Here is a 20,861-nt window from a genome sequence, read left to right as displayed (position 1 = left end):
GCATCTTTTAATTTTGTGGGTGCTGTCGTGAAGCTGAGGCTCCAATACTTTGGCCACCTCATGAGAAGAGAAGACTCTCTGGAAATGACCCTGATGTTGGGAAAGATGGAGGGCACAAGGAGAAGGGGACGACAGAGGACGAGATGGTTGGACAGTGTTCTTGAAGCTACCAGCATGAGTTTGACCAAACTGCGGGAGGCAGTAAAAGATAGGAGTGCCTGGTGTGCTCTGGTCCATGGGGTCACAAAGACTAAACGACTAAACAACAAAGCGACTTAACAATATAAAATACAGCCCGATAAAATTAATCAAAAGTTAGACCAAAAAACCCACGTTAAAGGGCCAAAGATTGCTAATGGCCAAAGGCCTGATTGTAGAGCAATGACACCTAAAATATGTAAGGAAGGTGCCAGGTGAGCCTTCCTGGGGAGAGCATTCCACAAACAGGGAGCCACCACAGAGAAGGCCCTGTTCTCATGTTGTCACCATCCAAACCTCTCATGGAATGTCAGCCTAGTCCCAGCCTAGTCCCCTGGCTGGTTTGTATTTTGTATAAGTAAATTATTTTTTAAAGTCTTGGACTCAAGGACTCTAGTTTAAATCCTCTCTCACCCACAAAAATTCCCGCGTGACCTTGGGCTAATCATGATTTCTCAGCATCACCAACCATACGGGGTTGTTCTAAATATAGCAATGAAATATAAATGTAATAAACAAACAAACAAACAAACAAACAAACGATCCACTCAGCAGCTGAAAGGATTAGCACAAACTGTTCATCTACTTATAAAGCTGGCCTACATTGCATTAATGCTCGCTTGTTTTTTAATTCAAGGGGGGAAATTACAACATCACGGCCCATTTTGCACACACAAGGTGCATCTGAACGATTGTGATCAGATCCATGTGTGCGAATCTGTCATCATATAAGATAGGAATCAATCATGCATGCACGTTATGTATCAAAGGCATGAATGATGGACAAATGTAAATAAAATCCATGCATCTTGTTGCACTTGCAGCCTGTTTCGCGCCTTTGATGCATGATTTGCATGGGTGCCATTTAAAAGTAGAATTAATAAAGGGTCTCTGGGCAAAAACAACCCTTGCTTTGGGGTGCTGTTTGTGCCAGAGGCACAATTCCTGAGTAGGAATTGGGGAGAAAAACAGTTTTCCGTTGGTGACTGTCCCCCTGATAACAACAAAAATTCATCGGGAATTTGCATCCAGTTGAATAAGCCATGGCGTGGCGTCCAAGGAGACTGATAATCCCTGGAGGGAGAATGAATGAAAGGATGGTTGGATGAAAGAGGGTTTGCAGGAGCTACATCCTGGATTGGCCAAGGCTCTTGTAAACAGAAAGGGAAATAGAGAAGCAGATGGTGTTGCCTACTTTTCTCTCCCATCACTCTCTCCTGCTTAGGAGTGGATGCAAGCGACAACGTCATGCATTTTGCTCTTTCATTTACTAATGGATACGGTGGTCCTCCCTCTTTAATGACTCCTAGCACAATTATATATTTTTTGCTCTGGTTTCATTGACAGGCATTTTCTTCGCAACAACAATCCCCTCTCTCTGCCTTGTAATGCCTTAATCCCCTCGATTTTGTATCAGGTTGGTTAGGTTGTTTTCACTCTAGTGCCAGGAACGCAAGGGTCTTGTCGCTTCCAGGCAGCTTGTGCTATCGGTGTTTCTACCTTGTAGTGTGAAATTGGTTTGCCTGCTGATTTTGATTCTGGGTCCGGGATGTTGCAGAGGCGGAATTGCTGAGTGAAGCCAAGCCACAGGTCTGCCCTCCAGGAGAGAACAGGAGACACTAAAATTGGGCACCCAATGGAGTTTAAAGTGTATTTGGTGTGTCCCTTGTGTGCATGGTTTTGTGATGTCCGCATGATGTTGCCATTATCCATGTAGCAGCAAACACTTTCCCCATATTTAATTCAGATTTCCCTGATCCTCTGAAAATGTAGTAAGGCAAGCAACAGCAAAGCAAACTGCATGTTACCCAACTATGAATGAGCTGAAGTGCATTGTGTAAATATTTACTTTCTTGTAATGTGTGACATTTTGCTGGGTGCCATCTATGACCATACCCTATACAGTGGTACCTCGGGTTAAGTACTTAATTCGTTCCGGAGGTCCGTTCTTAACCTGAAACTGTTCTTAACCTGAAGCACCACTTTAGCTAATGGGGCCTCCTGCTGCTGCCGCGCCGCCGGAACACGAATTCTGTTCTCATCCTGAAGCAAAGTTCTTAACCTGAGGTACTATTTCTGGGTTAGCGGCGTATGTAACCTGAAGCGTATGTAACCTGAGGTACCACTGTACTTCCATTGGCAAGGCACTCCTCAGTGGGCTGTTGTTGGGGCTGGAAGCGACATATGCATGGTGCTGGGTTTAAAAAAAAGCACTGCTTTGTGCAAGTCTAGCATATTAGACACCGGTGGCGCTGTGGTCTAAACCACTGAGCCTCTTGGGCTTGCCGATCAGAAGGTTGGCAGTTTGAATCCCTGCAACGGGGTGAGTTCTCGTTGCTCGGTCCCAGCTCCTGCCAACCTAGCAGTTCGAAAGCACATCAAAGTGCAAGTAGATAAATAGGTACCACTCCGGTGGGAAGGTAAACGGCGTTTCCGTGCACTGCTCTGGTTTCGGTGTTCTGTTGCACCAAAAGCGGCTTAGTCATGCTGACCACATGACCCGGAAAAACTGTTTGCGGACAAACACCGGCTCCCTTGGCCTGTAAACCGAGATGAGCACTGCAACCCCAGAGTCGTCTGCGACTGGACTTACCGGTAACTGTCTGGGGTCCTTTACCTTTAGCATATTGGAAAACTTGCCTATCAAAAATAAATAAGTGCACAGGTAAACAAAGAGCTGCCCACAATGGGCTTCAAGTTTCTGGAACTTAGGACTTGCAAGCAAGTACTAACCAAGGAAAGAGGTCAATAACACACTGCATATACATCCCATCAAACACATAGGAAATGTTGAGACAGAGTTCAGTTGAAAACACTGCTCTGTGGATGCACATGGGGAAATTGGATCTGTGTGACTCATAGAATCATAGAATCATAGAATCATAGAATCATAGAGTTGGAAGAGACCACAAGGGACATCAAGTCCAACCCCCTGCCAAGCAGGAAACACCATCAGAGCACCCCTGACATATGGTTGTCAAGCCTCTGCTTAAAGACCTCCAAAGAAGGAGACTCCACCACACTCCTTGGCAGCAAATTCCACTGTCAAACAGCTCTTACTGTCAGGAACTTCTTCCAGAGAGCCAGTGTGGTGTAGGGGTTAAGAGCAGTGGATTCGTAATCTGGTGAACCGGGTTCGATTCCCCGTTCCTCCACATGCAGCTGCTGGGTGACCTTGGGCCAGTCACACTTCTCTGAAGTCTCTCAGCCTCACTCACCTCACAGAGTGTTTGTTGTGGGGGAGGAAGGGAAAGGAGAATGTTAGCCGCTTTGAGACTCCTGAAGGGGAGTGAAAGGCGGGATATCAAATCCAAACTCTCTCTCTCTCTCTCTAATGTTTAGGTGGAATCTTTTTTCGTGTAGTTTGGAACCATTGCTCTGTGTCCGCTTCTCTGGAGCAGCAGAAAACAACCTTTCCCCCTCCTCTATGTGACATCCTTTTATATATTTGAACATGGCTATCATATCACCCCTTAACCTCCTCTTCTCCAGGCTAAACATGCCCAGCTCCCTTAGCCGTTCCTCATAAGGCATCGTTTCCAGGCCTTTGACCATTTTGGTTGCCCTCCTCTGGACACGTTCCAGTTTGTCAGTGTCCTTCTTGAACTGTGGTGCCCAGAACTGGACACAGTACTCCAGGTGAGGTCTGACCAGAGCAGAATACAGTGGCACTATTACTTCCCTTGATCTAGATGCTATACTCCTATTGATGCAGCCCAGAATTGCATTGACTTTTTTAGCTGCTGCGTCACACTGTTGGCTCATGTCAAGTTTGTGGTCAACCAAGATTCACATTAACACACTTGTGGATATATAGCCTAAGTCAGAATTGGCCAGTGTTGTGATAGCAGAAACGTCCGTGGACTTTAAACCCAGGGTTCAAAGCTGAGTTCAGCCTCTTACTAAGCTTTCTTTAACCACTCCCATCTTTTCTTCAGAAATTAGGCATTAATTCACCTGGCCCTTCACAACTTGGGTCTAGGATTCCTTAAGGACCACCCAAAATCCCTGCTCAGTCGCTGAGGTTTTCGTGTGGTCCTCATGTCTCAGGTGCACAGCTCATCATGCAAAAAGGCAAGGGGTTATTTTTGGATTCAGGTAGGCAACAAAAGAAACACCAAATTGCGCTTTAACAGGCTTATTTCCTAGATAAAAATACAAGGCACAAAGCAGAGATTTCATTGTTTTTGGAGTTGCTGTGGAATTTCCTCCTAAGCAACAGCATGTCCCCTCAACTTTCCAAGTCTATCAATGTAGGGGATGGAATCTCCAGCTAAGCTGAGTCATTATTGGGCAGTACACTATGTTTAGTATCTTAAGGTGAAGGGACCCCCCCACACACACACAAACACATTCTGATTTCACTCTTACAACTGTAGATTGCAAAAGCCTCATGAATCCAAGCTGCCTGGGCTCCATGTGGCACTTTCTATACTTGAAGGAATTTTCTGTTTGGAGGGCTGTCTGGTCAACATCTGGCTTAAAAGGTTGCAATGAAATAATCACAAAAGTGGAATAGCCTCTGCTCCTGCAATGGACTTATCCATCTCCTCCCCATATGTACCCCACCACCACCACCACTCTGAATCCGTCTTTTGGAGCAGATTTAGGACGTTGTGGGATGCACACACAGGGGGGAGTAGAAAGATATTGGATTCAAGCCACAGAGCCAAAAGAAAGGGAAAACAGGCCTTGAGGTTTCCCATTGACATTAGGCAACGGGCAACATGGCAAGATGCATTGCATTTCCACATAAAATTATTGTAATTATTTCTGCATTCACATCAGTACATATGAGTTAGCATGTGCAGCTTTTATGCAAACCAGAGTCCTCTTTTTGGTGATGGTGATACTAGTTCTTGTTGTCACTGAGCATCTGTGGCGTGGGGAATGTAAGATCTCCTACAGAAGATCCCCGTACAGAAGATCCCCTATAGAAAGCTTGCTTCAGTAACAACTGCTTTGTTTTATGTCCAGGATGCAGGTCGATCCCACCCCCCTTTTTCTAGGAACCACCTCCTGCTTAGATTCCGAAATCAGGGCTGATTCTGAAAAGTGCCGAGGTTTTCAGAAGCTCCCCAGGGAGAGTGTTTTGGAAGACATGATCAATCTCCCTCTCCTGTGGCTGTAAAGCACAGAGCTCTGATCTGAGCAACAAATAGAAGCAAAGAAGCAGAAGAGGAGGAAGTCTCAAAGTGTACTTTCGGAGCACTTTTCTCATTATGAGCTGCTAGCTGTAAGAGGAATTTACAGCCACTCTAAATGAATATATATAAACAAACACATACGTGATCACTTTCCAATACAGATGAATAATTCAATTTCTTCTCCTGGAAACGTTATTATGTGCCATCATTTACAAGCCCCTAAATACTGTCCTCCTGGCAAATAGAAGGGGAAGAAATGGAGGCAGTGAGAGATTTTACTTTCTTGGTCTCCGTGATCACTGCAGATGGTGACAGCAGTCACGAAATTAAAATATGCCTGCTTTTTGGGAGTAAAGCAATGACAAACCTAGACAGCATCTTAAAAAGCAGAGACATCACCTTGCCAACAAAGGTCCATATAGTTAAAATTATGATTTTCCTAGTAGCGATGTACAGAAGTGAGAGCTGGACCATAAAGAAGGCTGATCGCTGAAGAATTGGTGCTTTTGAATTATGGTGCTGGAGGAAACTCTTGAGAGTCCCATGGGCTGCAAGAAGATCAAACCTCTCCATTCTGAAGGAAATCAGCCCTGAGTGCTCACTGGAAGGACAGATCCTGAAGCTGAGGCTCCAATACTTTGGCCACCTCATGAGAAGAGAAGACTCCCTGGAAAAGACCCTGATGTTGGGAAAGATGGAGGGCACAAGGAGAAGGGGACGACAGAGGACAAGATGGTTGGACAGTGTTCTCGAAACTACTAACATGAGTTTGACCAAACTGTAGGAGGCAATGGAAGACAGGAGCGGCTGGCGTGCTCTGGCCAATGTTTAGTCGGCCACGACTAAACAACAACAAATACTGTCCCAGGTTTTTGGTGTGAGTTTTCTTTTCGTTTGCAAGTCAGGACTCACGTTAGTTGTGATGACCAACAAGGATTCCTCCAAGACAATTAGGCTGCAGCCCCATTAGGATTCCATTTGTAGTTCAGTATATATGAAAGCTACAGTTTTGAAAGGGCATTGTTAGCCTGTCTTGGATATCTGCCACTCTTTTCCCCACTGGCCCTATTATTCTTTCAGATTCCATATTGAACCCCAGGTTCCATTTCAGGTTCCATATCCAGCTGCCTTTTAAAGTCTGCAAGCAAGTTGCACCCACCCGATCCATTTATCTGTACTCGATCCCTTCCACAAAGAAGCCATGAACACCTTCTAAATTCATGGAGCAGAGTTAGGCCCTCCCTGGCCACACCCCTTTTGCAATCCCAAGCCCCCTCAAACTATCTGGGAAAATCCATGAACACCCAAACCAATTTGCACATAACAATGTTTTGTTCTCTGCATATAGTTTGTCATTCAAGACTCTGCTACACCCTAGCTCCTGGAACGGTATAGGGAAAGATCCTTCATCACTCAGGGCTGATTTCCTTAAGAATGGAGAGGTTTGATCTTCTTGCAGTCCATGGGACTCTCAAGAGTCTCCTCCAACACCATAATTCAAAAGCATCAATTCTTTGGCAATCAGCCTTCTTTATGGTCCAGCTCTCACCTCCATACATCACTACTGGGAAAACCATAGCTTTAACTATACGGACCTTTGTTGGCAAGGTGATATCTCTGCTTTTTGAGATGCTGTCTAGGTTTGTCATTGCTTTTCTCCCCAAAAGCAGGCATCTTTTAATTTTGTGACTGCTGTCACCATCTGCAGTGATCATGGAGCCCAAGAAAGTAAAATCTTTCACTGCCTCCATTTCTTCTCCTTCTATTTGCCAGGAGGTGATGGGCCCAGTAGCCATGATCTTCATTTTTTTGATGTTGAGCTTCAGACCATAATTTGCACTCTCCTCTTTCACCCTCATTAAACGGTTCTTTAATTCCTCCTCACTTTCTGCCATCAAGGTTGTGTCATCTGCATATCTGAGGTTGTTGATATTTCTTCCGGCAATCTTAATTCCGGCTTGGGATTCATCAACCCCTTCATATCCATGCCGTGCCGTGGCGAAGGGGCTTGAATAACTCAGAGAAGCTATGAGCTATGCCGTGCAGGGCCACCAAAGATGGACAGGTCATAGTGGAGAGTTTTGACCAAACATGATCCACCTGGAGCAGGAACCGGGAAGCCACTCCAGTATCCCTGCCAAGAAAACTCCATGGACAAAGACAAACAGGGAGCTACTGATAGAAAGCATGAAAATATCTTCCCTGGTGTATTGTGCATGATATCCCAGTAACAGAGATGGTGATTTCAGATGCTGGGGGCTTTTCCTTCTGATGAAGAGCCTTCGATTCACATGAAACGCAGTACCAATGGCCTTCTGGCACAATTTACTCTTCAGGTTCCTTCCAACAATGCAGTCCCTTGATGATGGCCAGGCTATCCTTTTCTTTTGAGGTTAAAATGGGGTGGAGTGGGTGTGTAAGAAGTGTTCCCCTTTAATCCCACTTGAAAGGCAGCTCTGCTCCACTTGTGGCAACACAGAGCAGAAGACGAAAAGCTACCATTTGTTGCTAGTAGCTTCTACTTAAGGTCAGATTGATGGACCTCCTATTTAGGCCAATTCAATCTATGTGTTTAGAGTCAGATTTCTTTGGAACTGCTCAGCATCTGAAACCAGGTCTCCACATCTGCAACAGAGGTGGGGAAACCCAAGCCCAGGAACTGAATGGAGTTCTGTAGTCCCCTCTGTTTGGTCCTCCGGACTCTTTCTTGCATAAGAATCTAGTTAGAATCTGGGCAAGACATAGCCAACTGAGCTAAAAGGCAACCCTAGCCTGTTGAATTGCATACAGCTCAAGCAGCCCCAAGACTTGTGGAGAGACGTACTCGTGTCCTCGGCAGAAAAGCAGCAACATGAGATTCGTAGCTTGCTGTTGTTCTACACCCACCATGATTATGTCACTGCTGGGGTGTTTGATTATGAGAACCATTTTCCAAGAGGAGTAAATAGACAACCTTGATGGGGCACTGTTGTTGTAATGATTCCCCTAAATGGCTCTGTAGTCATTTGCGCTGCTCAAATTACTGAGATTAGCAAACCCACTCACAAATTATGATCTCCATAGTTCAAAGCAAATTCAGGGCTCATTTCTTTTGCCAAGAAAGGTAGAGCTATCATCGACTTTTGGGTCTCAACAAAGTCAACTTGACTGCGAGGCGCTCATTGCGCAACCATCTTCAAAGCATTGCTTGTTCCCTAAGAAAAAGAAGATGACATTATAACACATCTGATTTAACTAGGGAGGTGTTTAGTTTTGGGGGAGTCAAGTTTCAGCGTCTGTAATAGCCTTGGACATTTTGCCACGGTGGATAAATATCAGGTGATGTTTTCCTTACCATCTTCCCTACCCAAGAAATCTTGAAGGTAACAGGATGCTGGACTAGATGGGCTATTGGCCTGACCCAGCAAGCTCTTCTTATGTTCTCAAATTTTGATAGCTGCTCAGTAATACATTATTGTCTTCTCCCTTTGCCATTGCACTCTTCATGCTGATGTTGCTATCACATCATTGTGTGGTGTCACGTAGAATGTGTTCTTAAAATGTACATTTTGTCTCTTTTGTACTGACAGTGTTAGTTGTCTTTGAGGTCCCAAAGGTGGGATTTCTTAAGCTCAAAGAGTTGTTGTGCTAATTGGAGATTACCTTGTGCATACCCCTTTGACCTCCACAGAGGAAAGACAGGACACAAACACAAGAGCTGCATGGTAAATGCAATATGAATAATAAATAGTATCCTTGCCTTCTTTCATGCAAACATATTCATGTGGGAGTTAGGTCAGCATTTTGTACAGAAACTCTAGGAAAGTATTCTTAGCTTTATTGAACATCCTTTGTTTTTTTCCAGGAAATGCTGCCTTGTCTCTAAATTGACATTATCACATAGCCAAATCCATCTGACTGCTTAGCATCCTGACAGGGAATCCAGAAAACATTGGCTTCCCTCTCAGCTAGCCTTCAGTGACAATGCCATGATTGATTGATTGATTGATTGATGGGCTGTGCAGTGTCCTGACATCTTATTCGCTACACAGTTACCCATGTTCCTAGGAAGAAGACCCCATAATTGTAAGTAAATAAATACCTGGTGCTGATGCAGTAACAGGAGAAACAGTTACAGTGAATAGAAGTGAAGATTCATAAACTATAGGGTGTTTGGGGAAAATATATCTGTCCCTCCCAAGCAACTACTTTGGCTTGAAGGTTGAAACAAGCCAACTTTTGCCACAGTTTGGTCCAGATCCCAATTGGCACTCCTTTTGCTTGAAATTCTCCTAAACAGGAACATCCAGATTTAGGGACAGAGTACGTTGAACCAAATCTTTGGTCCATGATGCTAACTAATAACTTCATAGGTTTTCAGAAAGGGGCTTTTCCTAACTCTGTCTGGAGATGCAAGGGACTGAAACCTTCTGCATTCAGATCATGTGCTCTGCCACTGAGCTATAGCTTCGACATTTCTCGCCCAACAAAATTTGGTGGCAGCCCTCTTTCTTATCTTTCCATTTGGCCGGCCTTTTCATGTGGCAAACTATCCAGGATCAGCACTTGACTGGAGCAGCTCTCTACATCACCACACAGAACTTTCTTTACTGGCTAGGCTGTGGTTAAACCCCCCTCCCTCCCCTCCAGGCTAACCGTGTGGTGAGCCACAACACATGGCCATCACGCCATGGAGTAACAGCCGCCACGTGGAGCAACTCCAAGTCCCCTCCATGTTTCATCAATCGTTGCTCATAACCTGGCCTTTAAGTCTCATTGATTTCAAAGGCTCAACTTTCCCAGTGAGTATGCAAAAGGCTGAAGCCGCAGCAGGAATATATGTACTGTACTTATTAACTCAGAGCCTTCAGAGGACATTCGGGAACTGAGAAGAGGTGAGAAAAAAACATTCACACTGTTTCCTTCCAGTACTGACACATCTTGTGTCCACTTATCTGTTCCAGTGGAGGGCTCCCAGGATTAACCATCAAAATCCTGGAGTAAGAGGGCTTGATCATTCCCTCCAGGGGTGTGCGGTGAAAATAGTTAGGGCCAGAGGACCATCTTGAGAGAGTGATTGGGGGGGGGGGGCATCACATGTGTGACGTTGCAAGGTCCCGACCTTGTGAACATGAACCTTGCACCTTGCTAAGCCAGACAGAAGCTTCCTAGGCTTTGGGAAGGAGGTGCCAGGGGTCTGACAGGTTGCTGGAGCCCTCTTGCCTCCTTCCCAAAGCTGGACGGGCTTTGGAGAGATGGTGGGAGGGCTCTTGGACCCATCACAGCATCACAGCTCCCTCCCTAAGCTGGACAGAAGCTTCCTGGGCTTTAGGAAGGAGGTCCCAGGGAGTTCCCCTAGTCCACTGACTGCGTGCCACTGGCTCTCTCACATCTGCAAGAGCCCAGTTCTGTTCAACTGGCTCAAGAACTCCTCCTGAGGTTTGCTAATTTCCCTTAACGATCAAGGGAATTATTTCTCTCTCTCCTCTCTGCAGGAGTTATCGACCTTTTGACTGACAGGTGTAGCATGCATTTGTTGTGTGTGTGCTGTTGGAGGTCGCCCAAAAGGGCAAAAGTGTGGTAATTAGCAGCTTCTCTCTGGGGAAGAGGTCCTCTGTTAGGGATTTGTGCATTCGACAAGCTGAGCTTCCCTCGTGGCAGCACACCAGGCAGCTATGCCATGTTTGTGGGGTTCCGAAAGGCTGGCAGCACCATGTAACTCAGGGTGGCCAGATCACTGTGAGTGGCTGGGTGCTTAGAGTGTGGCAAGATCCTTACTCATTGTTGGAACCAGTCACGTTTTCCGACACGTGGGTTGCATTCCTACTGTACACAGATATACAAGGGTTCCTTTGGGGTCGCTCCACCCAACCACCAAGAAACTTTCTCGACTGAGATCTTTGCCCACAACTAACAGAGGGTTAAGGGATGAGGGTGGCGCTGTGGTCTAAACCACAGAGCCTAGGGCTTGCAGATTGGAAGGTCGGCGGTTCGAATCCCCGCAACGGGGTAAGCTCCCGTTGCTCGGTCCCTGCTCCTGCCCACCTAGCAGTTCGAAAGCACATCAAAGTGCAAGTAGATAAATAGGTACCACTCCAGTGGGAAGGTAAACGACATTTCAGTGCACTGCTCTGGTTTGCCAGAAGTGGCTTAGTCATGACCCGTAAGCTGTCTGCAGACAAACGCTGGCTCCCTTGGCCAGTAAAGTGAGATGAGCGCCGCAACCCCAGACTCATCTGCGACTGGACTTAATGGTCAGGGGTCCCTTTACCTGACAGAGGGTTAGTTAGTTCCAAAGTCAATACAGTTGTGTTATTTAAGGCAAGTGCATGCATAAAAGCACTGTACTCCATGCATATGTTCAGATTATATATACATATATATATATTGTTACAGTTTGTCTATTGCTGTTGTTGTATTTCTAATGTTTGTAGGCCACTTTTCACCATAAATGGTCTCAAAGCAGTTTTCAGAACAACCTTCAGTCAACAATGCTTCAGTCAAATAACAAGGTGTTTAAAATAATAAAAACCATCAATGAAATCATAACCTAAGTCTAATGTAATGCCTTAAAATGCCTGAGTTGGAAGGGACCCCAAGGGCCATCTGCTCCAGTCCCCCAGTGCAGGAATCTCAACTGAATCATCCAAGCTCACCCGATAAAAAGTGAGCACACATACTTGCATAGTTGCCACCCCAGTTAAAACCCTCCAACCTCAGCCTTGGTCTTTTTAAAAACAACAGCAACAGCTTCACCTTTTGCAGGCTGCTAGTGATCCTTTCTTCCTGGGGAACACATTGATCTCAAAGGACACAAGCTTACTAAGCTCAGGGACAATGAGAATATTTTCTTTTTCATTTTTCTGTCTCTGCTTTCCCCCCTCTTTTTCCTCTTTTTTTATGTCTCAAAAAAAGAAAAAAGAAAAAAATGGAATCATAAGCAAGTGAGTACAAAATGTTCCACAATGACTGCTAAGTGGTTCAGGGACAGTCCCTTGTTTACTGAGCCTGGAGAGTTCATTCTCTCAGAACAGAAAAAAAATTAACAACTTTAACAGCATATAGGTATACTGTCAAGGTGTGCTATCGTAAAAGTCATAATTCAGGCAACAAAACAAAGGAGTTTTCTATTATGCTACGGAGCATTTGGAATTCTATTTACCAAGCGTGTCTTGAACAGCTGTTGGGGCTCAGGAACCTGGTGAAGTTAAATACATCTTTGCATTTAATGTGCAGGTTTTTTAAAAAATGTAAGGAGGGGTCAACAATAAGGCTGGACTGAATGACAAGGGCCATTTTTCTCGAAATTTGCTGTTTTGTTTCAGCAATACTTCAGGGAAGAGGTGAAATTATTTTGAGGGGAAGTGAATCAGAGAGGTTGCCATCTTTGCCTCTGATGTGCTTTTTGAATTTTGGGGAATTCAAAATGGCTGCCGCCCTTTTGCTGCTCACAGGGGGCCACTGTTACAGCGGACAGCAATTGATAATCTACTGAGGAACATACAGTTTACACCTGCTTTTCCAAAGTGGCAGGATTGTTCCTCCAGCAGCACATTTTATTTGAGAGGTGCAGTGGCAGTTATGCCTCTGAATAAAGGGTCATGATTGAAGTGGTCTTGTTAAAAAAATACAAAGTCACAGCATGCTGTTACATGCAGGGCTTGTGAGTTCTGGCACCTCTCAGGTGGGCGCCATTGCCATTATAAGAGAATAAGGGAGGCATTCATGGTGAGTTCTGGCACCCCTTTTTCTAGAAAAATAGCACCGGTTGCATGCAACCCTATTTTAAATCATAAACTCCTAGGAAAATTATTTCTTAAGTTTGCATTTCTACCCCCTATTAAATATTTACCTAAGGCTGTCATCATACTACAGTTTGCTTGGCCACAGACAGATGGCACTGCGAACTACAGCCTGAGGATAGCCTTCTGAGAGCCATTGGGCCATTGCAGCACCATCAGAAGGTAGCATCAGTGTGTAGCCCAAGTAAGAATCAAAATCATGGCAGACCAGAGCAGCACCTCAGCCCAACTACTCCTGTCCAACTCACCGATGATGCCATTTCAACCTCAGTGGCGAAGTGCAAGGAGGACAGGGGCAGCGGGAGAGCAGGACAGAGTTGGCCCAGTCTGTAATGACAGCTCCTCACCTAGGCTGCCTATGCCCATTTCTTTTCTCCTCACGGGTGAAGGTCTAAAGCAGGCTTCCTCAAACTCGGCCCTCCAGATGTTTTTGGCCTACAACTCCCATGATCCCTAGCTAGCAGGACCAGTGGCCAGGGATGATGGGAATGGTAGTCTCAAAACATCTGGAGGGCCGAGTTTGAGGAAGCCTGGTCTAAAGGGAGTGGGCTGGGAGGCTCACCATGTTTACTCAACTTTCATGGAGAATGCTAGCAAGGAGACTGAGCTAATTTGGACCAGCGTCTTCCTCAACCACCTACCAGCCTGGTGCCTACACTTAAAACAAGATGCTCATGGCATCTATGTTGCTTAGAAAGGTTCCCAGGTAGGCTGCTTTCATCTGCACCTGATGTGTGGTTTCATGGCACCTGCATCCAGTTGCCTGAGGCGGCTGCCTCATTCTGCTTGACGATAGGGCCAGCTCTGGTATAGAAAGTCAGACCATCGGTTCCTCTAACTTGCTGTTGTCTTTTCTGACGGGGAGCAAAGTTTCAAAGCTTTCAAAGTTTTCTGCTTGCAAAGCATGCCGTCTCCCACAGAGCTGTGAAGCTTCCCCAAACGCCCATATATACAGTGGTACCTCGGGTTAAGTACTTAATTCGTTCCGGAGGTCTGTACTTAACCTGAAACTGTTCTTAACCTGAAACACCACTTTAGCTAATGGGGCCGCGCCGCCGGAGCACGATTTCTGTTCTCATCCTGAAGCAAAGTTCTTAACCTGAAGCACTATTTCTTGGTTAGCGGAGTCTGTAACCTGAAGCGTATGTAACCTGAGGTACCACTGTACTAGCCTTGATCCCATATTTACTCCAAGAAAGGGGTGTATCCCTATGATGTAGTGACCACGGTTTAGAGACAATTAACTGGCCTTTTGCATGTGCCTTCTGCCATGGCCATTTGAGTAATTGTGATTTTGGAATTAGCATGCACAGACATGTTTATAAATGTCAAATCCCAGCCTTGGGAACCTTTGTGCCAAAGGGGATTTGCTAGCAGGATGGGAGAAAGGGGGGAGGGTTTAATTCTTTGCATTTTCAAATGGAGGGAAACAGCCTATTTTGCCTCTTTAGTGTTTTGTATGTGGTTTTTGAGGGTTCTAGAAAAGAAGGGGGAGCGATAAGGGAGATACACATCTTCTGTAGGGCATTTTGTCACATGCTTTGCACATATGTTGTGTATACCTTGTGTGTGCAGAAACAATCAGGACTGGCTGGATTTCAAGATGAGAAATCCTGAGGCTTACTACAGGCTGCATGTAAACACGCAGAGCCTAAATATTCATAAGCGCTTCGAGTACTGCTTTTATCTCTGTCATATTCTTAAATGGGCATTTAATCCCCCCTCCTTGCCAGAGTCCCCTCCTCCCCCTGCCCAGTCCTGTTTATATATCCTTTGTAATCTAATGTAAAGCTTCCGGGAGCACCTATGCAGACTGGGAGCGATGGTTTAATATGGGCCAAGGGAGGGGGAATGTGAACAGCAGGTCGCGTGGCCCTTTGATTTGGAGATAAGCTCAGAGTGTATGTCACTGTTTGCTTTCGGAGATTGTGCAAAGCATGTTAATCTCTGCAACAAAGCTCTGGGAATTGAATTCTGAAAGATCCTTGGAGTGGAAGGGAACTGAAACCCCAACTCCTTGGGATGTAAGTAAACATTACAAGAGCAAACAGAGAGTTGCCACCAGAAATCGCTGTCCTATGTTGAGGTCCTCATCCTTAGGCTGACACACACACACACAACCTCATGTCTTGCACATGCAAAAGAAAAAAGAAAGGGAGGTGCCAGGGAAGGAACAAAAGGAGTGGAAATCTCTTGCATTGGAGGTTTTCAGACGACAATCTTGATCTCCACTCAGATGGTCTTTGGAAAGTTTGCAGGAGTCAAGAATATCTATCCCTAGCCTTGCACTTGGTTAATATTTTGTTCCTGATAACAGCGTGTGAAATGGTTTTAATCCAGTTTGGATTTATCCAGTGGGTGAGCAGGGCCCTGGTTGGGTTTTCATAATACGGCAGTGATTTTGACGATGGCACCAATGGTGAAGGAAAGGTGTTATCACAATATGCATTGTCCGCTTTGATTTGTAGAGACAAAATTATGTTTATTATTAAGCGGTTTAACTAGGCTTTCAGGTGGTCCATGGGTGGGAGAGACTGAGAATTGCTGCTCTAGTGGATCACGGTGTGACATAGAGCACTGGAAAATGTATTTGAGTCAGTCGTGCTGACAAAGATCTTAACTGAAATACACAGGGTCTGATAAATTGTATTTTTGTGCACCAGCAAGCTTTTTGGTCTTCATTTCCTTGCTTTTGACAGAGGCAGCTTTTGATAAGGAACATGGGTAGAAGTAATGTTGTCAAGACTCTATGCTTGTTCACACATTACACTGAATACAGGTAATAAGCGGTCTCTACACATGTGCAAGGGACGCGGGTGGCGCTGTGGGTTAAACCACTGAGCCTAGGACTTGTAGATCAGAAGGTTGGCGGTTCAAATCCCCGCGATGGGGTGAGCTCCCGTTGCTCGGTCCCTGCTCCTGCCAACCTAGCAGTTCAAAAGCACGTCAAAGTGCAAGTAGATAAATAGGTACCGCTCCAGCGGGAAGGTAAACGGCGTTTCCGTGCGCTGCTCTGGTTCGCAAGAAGCGGCTTAGTCATGCTGGCCATATGACACGGAAGCTGTATGCCGGCTCCCTCGGCCAATAAAGCGAGATGAGCGCCGCAACCCCAGAGTCGGTCATGACTGGACCTAATGGTCAGGGGTCCCTTTACCCTTTACCTTTACACATGTGCAAGCATTTGTGTGGGAGAGTATTTCATGTAGATTTTGTGTACCATTGTACACAGAGTATACACTCAACAAATGTTACTTGTGTACGAGTGTATATCCCAACTATTTGTGTACACAGCTTGCACACTTGTTGAAGGCGACGTGTGGACTCCCCTCATTGTTAGCCCTAATCAGGACACAGGATAAGCTAAGGACAGTTGTTGTAGCAAGAGGTCACTCCTGTGCGTATGGAATACTTAAAAAACAAAACCCACACATTTATGAATGAACACATTTGAAATTGATGTAGGTGAAGAGAAACCCTGACTCCCACCAACCCCATCACTAGTCACTGCTGGATGTTGCAGGGATAAACCTGCCTGTATGTATGAGGTTCAAGTGTATACAGATGAATCCATATGTATATACAGGCACAGAATCATAGAATTGGAAAGGATCACGAGTGTCATCTAGTCCAACCCCCTGCAATGCAGAAATCTTTCCCCCAATGTGGATCTCGAACCCTTGACCCTGAGATTAGGAATATTGTGCTCTACCAAGTGAGCCATTTTATCTGAAGATGAATCAGCCACTCTCTGCTCTTTGCTTGACTCTCATTTACTCTGGAGCAAATGCATCTAGAAATACACTTTTCTCCAATTCAGAATTCCTCCATGCTCACTCCTGTGCAATTAGGGCTCCCTATTCATTTTTCCCCTTTGTGTGTGCAGAACTACCATCTTCCTCCACTGAAATGGAACAAGGCAGCCAGGTCAGACAGGGGCAAGAGTGGACTCACCCTAGCAAGAGCACCACAATAACCCCATTCAAATCCAAAAGGAATTTGGGGATTTGACTAGAGCCGCAGTACATCGGAAGAAAAACTTCACTCTGTCCTGAACAGTGTAATAGTATATAGCTCTCTTAACTCCACGGCAGACTGACATAGCCACAAGGTCTTTGTCCCAGACCCCAATCTGCCAAGTGGGGTAATAACACTGGTGTGCCTGAGAGGGTTGATCAAAGGTCAAGCTGCATGTAATGTTAAAGGCATGTGAGCAAGTGGCATGAAATATGTGGTCAGGGGTTAAATTGCTTTGAGATATTTTATAGGAAGCAATTCATAAATGGATATACATAGCACCTCTTCCCCGTGAGCTGTGCTTGCCCCCTACAGCTGATATTTAAAGAACACTCAGCATGCATATTAAACAATTGTGCAGTAAGTTAACAACTTATGCACATTTAACAGGTGTGATGTCAACCTTACTGGCTGGTGGAAAGCACACAATTTAAACACATGGAATAATAATAATAATAATATATTTGTACCCCGCCCATCTGGCTGGGTTTCTCCAGCCACTCTGGGCGGCTTCCAACAAAGATTAAAAATACATTAAAATGTCACACATTAAAAACTTCCCTCAACAGGGCTGCCTTCAGATGTCTTCTAAATGTCAGGGAGTTGTTTATCTATTTGACATCTGATGGGAGGGCTTTCCACAGGGAGGGCACCACTACCGAGAAGGCCCTCTGCCTGGTTCCATGTAACTTGGCTTCTCGCAGTGGGGGAACTGCCAGAAGGCCCTCGGCGCTGGACCTCAGCATCCAGGCAGAATGATGGGGGTGGAGATGCTCCTTCAGGTATACTGGGCTGAGGCTGTTTAGGGCTTTAAAGGTCAACACGAACACTTTGAATTGTGCTTGGAAATGTACTGGGAGCCAATGTAGGTCTTTCAAGACTGGTGTTATGTGGTCTCGGCGGCCGCTCCCAGTCACCAGTCTAGCTGCCGCATTCTGGATTAGTTGTAGTTTCCGGGTCACCTTCAAAGGTAGCCCCACGTAGAGCGCATTGCAGTAGTCCAAGCAGCAGATAACTAGAGCATGCACCACTCTGGCGAGACAGTCCACAGGCAGGTAGGGTCTCAGCCTGCGTACCAGGTGGAGCTGGTAGAGCTGGAAGGTGGAGGGCTTAAAAACCCTTGCTGTGCAGGGTTTTCATGGCATGGAAAGAGCTTTTAAGCTGTCCGCCTTGCCGGCTGGACTCTGGGCTGCTCTCACGAGATCTTGCAGGAACTTGGGACAGCCCTGCAAGATCTCGCAAGAGCAACCCAGAGCCCAGCCAGCAAGGCGATAACCCTAAAGCTCTCTGTCTTCCCTTGGGAGGGGAAGGGGCAAGGGCTGCTCTGCTTACAAGTCCAGAGAGATAAGGATGCTCATGCAGGAATGGTTGGAATATACATGTTTTTACGCGCTGTTCCTGGAACAACCCCCAATCAAGACACAGTTGCACTGTACAGTCATACCCCATGCTGTATTTGCTTCAGGTTAAGCGTTTTCAGGTTGCGTCCCACGGCGACCAGGAAGTACCGGAAAGGTCTACTTCTGGGTTTCGCCACTCGCGCATGCGCAGACGCTCAAAATGATGTCACGCGCATGCGCAGAAGTGGCGAATCGTGACCCGCGCAGATACGCAGACGTGGGTTGTGTTCTGCTCGTGTTGCGAACGGGGCTCCGGAACGGATCCTGTTTGCAACCGGAGGTACCACTGTACATATTTAACATCTTGTGCAGTTTGGCCCTGAGTATATGGAAATTACTGAAATACATAAACTGTGTCGGTGACTAGTATCACAATATTGCTTTCTGTTCCTCTTTCTACTCCTTTCCTCCATCTAAACATTAACCCTGGATAATCTGAGGCATTGATAAAGTTACTTCTGTGATGCCACGAGGGATGAGCGGACTGTCAATTTTGGTTTCTCTCAGTTGGTCATGTTTCCAGTCCTAAATTGAGTTCTCCACATGCCCCCTAAATCTGCATGTTATTTTCACTAATATATGCACTTTACCTAGTATCCACTTCCCTCCTTTAAATGTACATATTACTTGCCTGGAGAACTGCATTACAAAATTCAGGGACGTGCCGATTTCAAAGGATGGCTGAGTTTTGGTTCTTGTGTTGTTTTGGAAAGTATAAATTGGGTGAGGCTAGCCTTTCAATGCAAACTCAAGTGAATTTCACCCCATCCCTAAATGCATTCCGATACCATTTCCCTTTATTTATTCACTTAATCAGTGGTAGTGCTGCTTGCGGTCAGGGGTACCTTTTACCTTCACCTAGTGCTGCTTGCAAATGTATTTTTGACAGGAAGCCAAAAAAAAGGCATGAGGGGGAGAGAGGAAAATATCAAAATATCGAATATATTTTTGCAAAGGAAACAGATGGGAGAAATATTTTTTTTTATCTTTTCATTAAATCCGTGCACATGTTCTCACTCTCTGCTTTCCCTTTTCTGGATTTCATATATTTATTTATTTTATTTCCATGTTGGCGACACCCACAGGCTTGCGATTCGAAAGCCAGCCAATCAATAAATGCCTGCCTGGGTGCGGGGGCGGTCAATTACTCTGCGAGAGATTTCCAAGGCAGATATTAGCAAGCGTGCACCTCAGAGAGGGAAGTCTCATTTGGGATGCAGGATCCGAGACAGTCGTAGCTGGGATCATCTGATCTCGCAGAGTCAATCCTGAGACAGCTCTTGTAAAAGGGAGGGGGGAGAGGCACCCGGCTTTGAGTGGCTGCTTCGTCGTGATGCCTTAAAGAGAGAGAGACAGAGAGAGAGAGAGCGCGCACTATTATATGCAGTCCGCTTGCAGGCTGCCTGTCACAGCTCTGATCAGGGAACCACCTGCACTCACAAGTCTCGCTGTTTTCTACCAACACTAAATGCTCTCAGGATGCATCGTTGCTGGTGCTAAGCAAAAGCGAAAAGGGAGTTCTTCTGGCTTTCGTAGAACCTTTCAGCAATTTCCAGCAGAAGTGCTTTCAGGATTCGGTTGCTTCTGAGAGCATCTCTGCGAGAGTTGTGGCATCCGCTGAGTGTTTCCACCGAGAACGAGCAAAGAAGAATATGTGTTAGTGGGACAAACCTTAGAGAAAAGGGGCGTCTGCTAGCAAGAGAACTTTTCTCTCTCAGGAAACAGAAGCTGGCCTTTGGGATGGAAGAGGGGAAAGTCTCCAAGGGCAGCCGATCTCATGCCTTTGATTACGTCTCATGATCTGACAGGCCACAAGCCAACTCTCTGGGTCTCGGGACAAAGTGGACTTTGGCAAAACAAAAACAACAAACAGACAATGGTGCAAAACGTGATCTTGGTTTTCTTCCGCAGGCGACTGAGCCAAAGACCTGCTGTTGAGGAACTAGAAAGAAGAAATATTTTGAAACGTAAGTAATTGATTCCTTTTCTCTAAATGGTAAAATGTTGTTTCTGTTCTTAACACAGGGGAAAACAATTGTTCCCCATTGAGACAGGGTGGGCAGGCAAAAGCCTGTCCCCTTGCCTGGTTTGGATCTCTAGAAGGCTGCTGGACTGTTAACCAGTAGGATATTTGCTCTTCAAATGTAGATCTACTCATTTGGAATGTAGATGAGGATCACTGTTAAATAATGCATGGTTTGTGTGAACACAGCCATAAATCAGTAGTAGAAGATAGATATAATAATTCCAGAAGTGTCTTGGGATCTTCATATTGCTTGCTCTCACAACAGCCCTGTGAAGTACGCCGTTTTACTAGTGGG

At 45.6% G+C, this 20,861-nt stretch overlaps 1 protein-coding gene across 4 annotated transcripts in view; it reads left to right on the top strand.

The window, feature by feature from the left end:
* The window catches only part of PHACTR3 (phosphatase and actin regulator 3), a 222,278-nt gene that overhangs the window by 186,364 nt on the left and 15,053 nt on the right, over positions 1-20,861 (top strand). For all 4 annotated transcript variants that reach the window (XM_081867773.1, XM_081867771.1, XM_081867772.1 and 1 more), the window contains one exon: positions 20,452-20,507. In XM_081867773.1, the coding sequence (XP_081723899.1) occupies positions 20,452-20,507 (56 nt within the window). The remainder of the gene's footprint in view (positions 1-20,451; positions 20,508-20,861) is intronic.

This window comes from Podarcis erhardii (genome assembly GCF_964252035.2).
Source record: "Podarcis erhardii genome assembly, chromosome: 6".
Taxonomy (NCBI): domain Eukaryota; kingdom Metazoa; phylum Chordata; class Lepidosauria; order Squamata; family Lacertidae; genus Podarcis; species Podarcis erhardii.
The sequence above is the reverse complement of the archived record's forward strand: the minus strand, read 5'-3'. Positions and strand labels throughout refer to the sequence as shown.